Below are 9,958 nucleotides of genomic sequence, written 5' to 3'. Positions count from 1 at the left end.
CTTCTCCAGACTGTTCTGGTTCCTCCATCAGTATGTCCATCAGCGCTCATAGTATAATATCACTATTTCATCTCTAGTGTTCCTTCTAAAATTTCTCAGCCATATGAGAACTTGGTTGGGGAATAGCCTGGTCTGCCTGGCATGATTGATACCAAATGACAACTTGGCAATTTGTTCTCTTTGTGTGCATTCTCAGGGCATTCTCAGTGAATATATACATGTAGAGTGGAGAAGGCTGATTTATACTCTACTGTAGTTCAATATTATCATCCTTGGTTTGGCAATAAACATTTCCAGATATTTCCCAAGTCATGATGTTTTTGTATGTTATTTGCACCTGTACTCCCATAGAGAAGGTATATGAAATTATCTGCTTCTTAAATATATGAACATCAATTTTTGCTGAACTTCCATGTGTTAACAACATTTCAAAGAAGTCTTGGTGTTGCTTGAGATTATTCAAAACCTCCAGTTTTCCATTCTGCATAAAATCACTGTTGGTATCATAGCCAGTAATGGAATTGCTAGTTGGGTGTCTTCCCTGCATCCTTAATGATGCTGTGCACATCTATAAGATCCTCTTGTTGCCAAGTTGAGTGTATAAAATTTTCGTATCTAGGATGGTGAACTGGCAGCAATGTACAGACATTGAAGTATAATCTTTGTTTCTGCGTCTTCTTGTGTACTTTACAACACCCCCAGACATGGTTTGCGTTTGAAACATGTACTTTGTCGCACAAATAGAACCCTCTTCCTAAGAATCTGATGGTAGAGTTTTCTTCTCTCTTTTTCATTTAAAAGGTCTTCCAGTCTCTTAAGACCTTTGTAGGGATTCCTTAGACCAAGTGTGGCTTGGAAGAAGCCATTTCACATGAGCAATTTAGTGCCAGACCACGAATACTGTTATTATGCTACTGTGGATTAGTTGCAAACCTTCCATCCAGTAGATATTCCATGAAAATATGCTGTATCAATACAGCAAATTGGAAGAGAGCAAATTGCCATGGTCTCATATGGTATTAGTCATATTACAAAGTCCAGGGTATTCCTCAAGCACATAGAAATGGCTGAGAAATGTCCAAAGAAATACTGAAGCTGAATTGGATAGTTTGTGATCTGATAATGCAAGAGCTGTTGACATACTGAGGGAGGAACAAGAGCAAAGGCCCAGAGGAAAAATAAGAAATTACAGATATTGTGAACATAATAGACATTATATTTGAGTCAGATGATAAGTCTGAAATAGGAAAGAAAGTCAAGTGCTAGATATGCCTGATGACTATATCTGATGTCAATTATATAAACCTAAACATAAATTAAGCACAATTTAAATACAAATATGTTTTTAAAAATAGTACAAGCTTCTGTGAGATAGATGAATTGTAAATGTTTTAACACACATGCCGAGGAAAGGTACTTATAATTGGCTGGTACTAAGAACAGAGGGACATCTTCATAAATTTGTGAACATAGTATATACATTTTATTTAATAAAAGCTTCAGGCAATGCTAAGTATGTGTATACATAGAAATTAATACATTTCTGGCATTGCTTACTAGTAACTTATTTTGAGAAGTATATAATTATTCATACCTCATATTATATTGTTTTGTAATTGTTATTAACATCTACTTTATAGAATAAAAAAGGAAGGATGTAGAAATAGAAAATTGTAAACTTCACATATATCATATTTGGGTCACATAAAATGATTGAGAATTGGGAAGATTTTTATAGTGCTAGATATTTGCCTGATGACAATATTCTATGTAGATATCAATTATATACACCAAAACATAAGTCAAGCATAATATAAATAGAACTGAAATTCTAAAATATTACTAAAAAACAAAACAACAAAAAACTAGCTATTGTAAGATGAAGTGTTGTGAGATAGATAAATTGTATATGTAATGCAGACTTGCCTAGAATGGTATGTAAATTCACTTTTTATGTGTGTATGACTTGTGTGTAATATAAAAATATTCAAAATATCCATGTAAATGGTTTAGACAGCATGTACTGCACCATATTTAAATAATGCTGCCTTCAAATATTAAATACAACACAATAATAAAAGGATCAGAATGTTTTAGGTACGGTATGTATATATACACATGTGCATAGAGAATTACGTGTATCGGGAACTGTGTAACTTTTGCTGGTGAGTATACCCCCGGTACTATATCCATACCACATATATTGCATTGCTTTGTGGTTTGTTGTTATGAACATGTAATTTAACATGAATAGCATTCATAATTTGGTCTTAAACCTGTTCAAAATATGTATGCATGTTAACTTCAAAATTATACCCATGTGATTTTCCAGTCTTATATATTAGTTATTAAAATCTCTGGAATGAAAACCATAAAAATGTGTCAGTATTATCGTGACCTGTTATGGTATTCGGACAACCGGTAGAAAAAATTACAATAAATGACCTGTTATAGATAGAAATATGAGATTTATTTACAATTTTACTGCAAAACATATGTAATTTGGAACAGACTATAACACTCAGGTTTATGTTGATTACACTTGACAGGTGAAATCACAAGTACTAAGCTAAGCAGAGAGGTGGTCTCAGGTGTGTTCAGTATCAAACTTGGTGTTATAGTCTGTTTCATATTACATATGTTTTGCAGTACAATTGTAAATAAATCTCATATTTCTATCTATAAGAGGTCATTTATTGTTATTTTAGGTACCGGCTGTTTGAATACCGTAACAGGTCATGATAATACTGACACATTTTTATGGTTTTTATTCCAGGGATTTTCATAAATAATATATAAGACTGGAAAATCACCTGGGTATAATTTTTATTAGTACTTTAGTAACACATTAATCATGTATATATTTTTAAAATAAAATATACCAAAGTAGACAATGAACGTTTGACTTCTTAATTTTACGTGTTAAAATCGACAAATTCAAATAAATATTCTTTCGTTTGGAAAGGGTTAAGTTGGGGCGTGTTTAACGACATCAAAGTTAGAGCATATTGATTTAATAATCATCCGACGCCATACAACCGTAAATAAAATGTTTTGAGTGCGTCCTTAAATAAAACATAACCTATCCTTCCATCTGCTGTTGGATGTCCAACATTTGGTAATTTTGACATATAATCTTAGAGAGGAATCGGGTACATGTGCAGGGGAAGGGTATTGGAGGCCGAAACCCTCACTTGCCCAAGCTTAAAACAAATTGAAATGTATTTTCTGGGGGAGCATGGCCCCATATAAATTTCGCTCAACAGTCTATAACCCCAACCCCGCCGAAATCCCTCCACACGCGCCGTGGAAACCCGCTACCATCCCACAGACAGGATATCACATACCATTGTCTTTTATATACCCGCCGATGGGGATCGATCCTAGACTGACCGCGCATTTCGAAAAAAACACCTTTTTAGGTCTAAGTAATGAATAAAAATAACATATAGTCTTGAAAAATATTACGTAAATCGAACACAGTACCCTCTTCCTCTACCCCTGGAGCATTACGTAACACCCTCTTACATGTAACGCGTATGCCAACAGATGACCACTGTTAAAATTTCAAGGCATACAAATCCCCCATCCACCGATCCCTGGAAAGGCGTTGTACCATACCTCTATGGATATAAATATGTTTCGGAGATATGAGACGACCCCTCAATCAACACAGTTAAATTTGTTCAAAATTTGCAAAATCTCACGTGATCTCTTGTTGGGGAATTCCACACTTGTGATAAGCCAATGAAAACCGAGATCGGTACGAGCCCGTCAAAAGTATCCCACTTTCGAAATACTGGCTTTGTTTCTGACCTGGATAAGCCAGCGTATTGAAACCAATGCGGAGTGCGGCGTCATATATGCACAAAACATAATTGGATTTTCTGTTCTATATGCTTAAATAAAAATATTCCGGACACTGCCGCTTTAACGCAATAAAGAACTTGAACTTGAACTTGTCACTTACGCACCGAGTCATTAAAACACGATATGGGAGGGAGTCGGTATCGGGCTGCAAACCCAGTACCTACCAGGTTTGTGTCCGGTGGCTTAACCACGACACCACCGAGGCCGGTTACATCAAATGTGTTGCAGCTAACGTTGGCCATACTCGCTATTGACTTTGCCACCAAAAGAGGGGTTGGGGGGGGGGGGGGGGGGGGGTAATTTTAGAGTAAGTGTCACTATTCTTGTTGCTTAAAATCAAACGGGTTCACTAATGGATTAATCCATCATTTGAAGAAAAAATGTAGCGTTTCCTCTCTAAGACTATATACTGTATGTCAGAATTACCAAATTTTCATATCCAATAGCCGATAATATATAATTCATATAAATATTATATACAATATAAACATACAAGATTTGTTGAATGATTAGTATCAATAACCTGACCAACTCAATTAGAATTGCCTAGTTTAGTGAGCATACTGTAGTAGACCTAATCATAAACGGGAAAATCCTTAAGTAAAATACCGCAACTTTCGATTTAATAACCTACCCATTCATTGACGAACATTTACAAGTTTGGCAACACTATGTTTTATATATAATATTACTAGTATATACATTGCATATATGTTATCATATGGTATATGTTCTGTTTCAGTCAATAGCCAACTATATATATACTGTTAATGTATGTCCGATGTATATAAAGTGATTGATTGGTAATAATCACTCATTACACCTAATTATAAACTTAATGTTTTCTTTGCCAAAGTGTATTTTTGATAATAATGCTAATATTAATATTAATAATAATGTCCCGACTCGTTCCTGTACGTAAATAACTTACCCATCTTTGTAGTAATTTTAGTGATGTGTATTCATCTGTGTACCAGTATAAATGTGTTCACATGTATATCTGTATAAAGCTGATATCATTATCTGATTATTTGGTAGTACGCCTTTTTCTCGGTAATACAATCGTTCACTATAGGTTTTACTTCCTGGTAATCGTCTTTTCATTTTACCTCTGTAAGGCCTGTATCAGTTGTACATTGAAAAAAAAAACATGAAAAAAACAACGTTTGTTTTATTTAACGACGCCACTAGAGCACATTGATTTTTTATCTTATTATCGGCTATTGGACGTCAAACATATGGTCATTCTGACACTGTTTTTTAGAGGAAACCCGCTGTCGCCATATAGGCTACTCTATTACGACAGGCAGCAAGGGATCTTTTATTTGCGCTTCCAACAGGCAGGACAGCACAAACCATGGCCTTTGTTGAACCAGATATGGATCACTGGTCGGTGCAAGTGGTTTACACCTACCCATTGAGCCTTGCGGAGCACTCACTCAGGGTTTGGAGTCTGGATTAAAAAACCCACGCCTCGACTGGGATCCGAACCCAGTACCTACCAGCCTGTAGACCGATGGCCTAACTACGACGCCACCGAGGCCGGTCAGTTGTACATTGAATGAAAATATACTCTAAAGATGGATTTATCGTAGATAAACTGGATTTGTTGTAGGCTTCACACTGTATTTAACATTAATGGTATGCTGCTGCTGCTGTTGTTATTATTGTGTTTTTTTAAGGGGGGGGGGGGGGGTGATTCGGGTGGGTGGTTTGTTTTTTGTTTTGTTTTGTTGTTGTTGTTGTTGTTGTTTTTTTGGGGGGTGTCGTTGTTTTTTGCCAAATTTTACATTTTAACAAGTTCAGTTTTATGTTAACAGTTTGTGTAACTGCAACATCTAGTGTCTTAGCTCGAGTCAACTCCAACCCTCTTAAATTTAGTATAATTTGTAAATTGTTCTATGTTATCTGTTTATGATTGTTTCAGATACTCAGCAGCTAACATTTTTTCCAATGATAATACATTATGACAAACGTAAATTAATCACATTAATCTGATTTAGTCTGCTGCAAGATACACCAGCATTACATATTTATATATATATATATATATATATATATATATATATATATATATATATATATATATATATATGCAGATATATATATCAATCAATAGCAGAGTCTACCACAATATCAAGTGACTGTCACTATATATTATATGTAGCATTTGGGTTAAATTCCTCAAAGAATGGATTCGGTTTATTTGTCAACCGTCAAATAAAGGTCCTGAAAATAGTATATAAAAATAATATAATATAATATAATATAATATAATATAATATAATATAATATAATATAATATAAAATACTTGATAAAACAACGTGTCATCATACAATGCAAATGTTATACTATTCTAAACGAATCTTACAACTTGACAAAATACACACTGTCCATGATACTAATTTATAGATTACTTAACACAGTTATACGTTACCAGAATAAGCATGTATATACATCCAAAACCTCAGCGGTGGACATAGCCCACCGATGCAATATAGCATAATTGCACTACTGGGTCATCGAACCGTCTTACAAAATGACAAGTGTTGAAACCAACAACACACGAAAAATTAGTGCGTTGCTGATACGAAATGTACATAACTAAACACACATAAACACCTGTAACTAGGTTAGTTACACACCTTGGCTGTGGGCTATGGACCGAACTGGTTGTTAGCTAGTTGATATCTAGTCAACTCGTCATCATATAAACAAACGTCATAATATAAGCAAAAATATATAATGGTGAAATGCCCAACAATTAGACCTCTATATATTTATCGTTATTGTATACAACATAATTACCCTGGTAATTATTATATTGTATTTACAGTTAGTAAATTAAGAATATATATTTAAAATAATTTGAATATACTTTTAAATACTTATAAACATTACCCTATATATTATATAGTGTCAACTACATTTATCATTTTATTTGTACCTATAGCTAATACAGATTATTATGATTTTATATCTACCAATAGTTATTATTTAAATCATAATGGAAGTAATGTGCACAACAATTATATAAATGTATACATATATGTATGTATGTACATATATATATATATATATATATATATATATATATATATATATATATATATATGGGGGCGGGACGTAGCCCAGTGGTACAGCGTACGCTCGATGCGTAGTCGGTTTGGGATCCCCGTCAGTGGACCCATTGCGCTATTTCTCGCTCCAGCCAGTGCATCACGACTTGTACATCAAAGACCGTGGTCTATGGGATGGTGCATATAAAAGATCCCTTGCTGCTAATTCTCGGAACCGGCGTGACGTCACACGGCCTAGTTACCGATCATCCGGGTCTTTGGGGGGGGGGGTGAAGCAAAGCCTTAGTGATTACTGGTTGACATAGAATAAAGTTATCATATTAACTTTTTACATGCCTTGCATATTGTCATTTATTTTCTGTAGCTAACACATAGTTGCAATATGTCTTATGAGTATTATAACAGCTTGGCTATTACAAAAGCCGTGGTATGTACTATCCTGTCTGTGGGATGGTACATATAAAATACCCATTGCTGCTAATCGAAAATAGTAGCCTATGAAGTGGCGACAGCGGGTTTCCTCTCTCAATATCTGTGTTGTTCTTAACCATATGTCTGACGCCATATAACCGTAAATAAAATGTGTTGAGTGCGTCGTTAAATAAAACATTTCCATCCATCCTTCCCTGTTCAAGGCTATGCAGTGACGTGAAAAATATTTAATAGACTGTCTCGTTGTTAATCATTAAGGCGAGCGTAACAAATAAGAACAACAGACAATAAAATTTTATTATTATTATTTCTTTTTATATAAAATGAATTGGTATTTGAACAATATTTGTAAGTATGTAACAGTGAGTGAAATGTGTGAGGTCCATGTAAATACTATAACGTACACCTTTCACTAATGTGTTTTATTCTGTACATAATTGTTTATTTTAGCCTACCTTTAATTAATGTTTTATTCGTTTATTAGGTTTTCCCGTATAGAATATACTATACGGGCAACGCCCAAGTGATGTTTCCCGCCAACGATTGGGGCGAATTGTCCGTGTGGGTATTTAGACCAATCTCTATAGTTTATTGTGTAGTGGTCACTGTTTTATGATCACGTGACGGGCACTGCTGTAATAATTATTTTGGTAAAGACGTTCTTTTCACTGCTCCGCTCTGTTTAATTTATTTCTATTACTGTACCACGTGCACTGCACACATAAGGCTGGAACTATATAACAGCTAAGCGTTCCAGTCACTGACCATTTTGCCCATAGCAAAGGGTCGTTTTGTTTTGTTTCCCTTGTATGAATAAACTGTGAACCCTTCCGGTAACTCGTGTTTGTCATCATTGAGAGTACCGTTATAAGTACACCTGCATGAATAATTAGAAATACCAACACTAACTGCTGTAGATGACGGTCAAATTAATGTTATGTTTGGTCAACGCGTAGCAATAGAAAAAGGATAGATTATAACTCTGTATTTTATAATTTCGGTGGTTTCCTATTTTCGAATGGATTGCCAACTTTTCTATTTATGAATAAAACATCGTTATTTGGATTATTATTTTTTATTATTATTGGAGAGGGTGGAGGCTGGACTCCAGCTCGGCAAATTAGAGCGCAAGGCTATTTGGCCTAGACCAGTGGACATTTTTTTGAGGGCATAGGTCAGAATAGTTCATCAAGATTAACTTTGGCTACAAGTGCAAGCAGTGCTTGCACTTGTAGCCAAAGTTAATCTGTATGAACTAAGGTCAGAAAGCTCTCTTAACGGGACATTCCTGAGTCTGCTGCATTTTTAAAGATGTTATCGACTAACAGAGACTTTTTAACGATTGTAATCATATATCAAACATAGTGTTCTGCATAAAATATTAGTGGCTTTATATGAAACATGTTTCTGATCGTTCTAATATTTGTACTAGGTAAAATTTCATTTTATTTCCTAAAATATGTTTTTTCATACATACGAAATTATTTGAAAACAAAATCCAGTTTGGGCTTCTTACAAATATTAAGACGACCAGAAACACATTGAATATACAGACACTGATCTTCTAAACAAAAACATATATTTAATATGTAAGTTTAATCGTAGAAATATTTTATTAGTCGGAAACATCTTACAATGCCGCAAACTCGGGAATGTCCCTTTAATGTAACAGTTACAGTACTAACGCAATAAAGAAATGTTAGTGGTGTCATGTTTTTGTAAAATAATCCCACAAAACTTTCAGGAGTTGTGTTATAGTATGATGACCGATTAGAAACATGCAAAATAAGGCACAACCTGTTTGCAATTAAAACATTTACCACGGCAAAAAAAATACAGTGAAAAAATAATGTCCATAGAATTTTCCACGGCAGTTTTACCACTAACATGTTTGCAACTCAGGATTGTAAGTAAATTTTAATGATTAGTTTGTTATTTCTTTTGTTTGCCAATATCAGGGTTTGAAACATGCTAAAAAATATGGTGGCCCAAAAAATAATGCTTCTTCGGAAATTATAGTAAGCGAACCACGTGCAAGATTTTAATGTGGAATACAAATATTAATAGTAGCTCATATGTTATAGCTCTAAAGAAGATAATATTATTTGGGCGACTAATGCCATTATTTTAAAAATATTTAAGTCATCCAAACAGGCCATTGGTCGCATTTGGCGACCTGGCCACGGGCGGTTTCGAGCCCTGCAATATGCTGTAAGATTCTTTACAGGGCTAGCTCTGACACTTGTGAATTTTTAAAACAATTGGCGAATTTTATTTTCATTTGGCAAAATAATTTCTTTTAATAATTGATATTTTGTTACACAATAACTGGGTTTCTGCTATTTTTGAAGTTTGATAGATAATTTCGTGAAATGTTCTGCTGACTGAGAGCTAGCACTGAATAAAAGTGACGCAACAGTTAACACGCCAATGACACGTACACGATTAAGAACAATGGGGTTGTAAGGGGATGACAGTTTAGTTAAAGGCATATTGTCACAGACTACTGACCTATTACGTGGCCTAACAAAGTATTACTTAAAAATATATACATTTAATTTGTCCCTAAATGTAC

At 34.4% G+C, this 9,958-nt stretch overlaps 1 protein-coding gene across 1 annotated transcript in view; it reads right to left on the bottom strand.

Annotated features, from left to right (window-relative positions):
- Nucleotides 1–9,958, bottom strand: part of LOC121377912 (TPR and ankyrin repeat-containing protein 1-like) — a 36,880-nt gene that overhangs the window by 25,408 nt on the left and 1,514 nt on the right. Inside the window, exon 2 of the mRNA XM_041506008.1 lies at nucleotides 8,149–8,260. Coding sequence (XP_041361942.1) covers nucleotides 8,149–8,260 — 112 coding nt within the window. The remainder of the gene's footprint in view (nucleotides 1–8,148; nucleotides 8,261–9,958) is intronic.

This window comes from Gigantopelta aegis, chromosome 7 (genome assembly GCF_016097555.1).
Source record: "Gigantopelta aegis isolate Gae_Host chromosome 7, Gae_host_genome, whole genome shotgun sequence".
In the NCBI taxonomy this organism is placed as follows: domain Eukaryota; kingdom Metazoa; phylum Mollusca; class Gastropoda; order Neomphalida; family Peltospiridae; genus Gigantopelta; species Gigantopelta aegis.
This window is presented reverse-complemented; position numbering and strand designations above follow the sequence as displayed.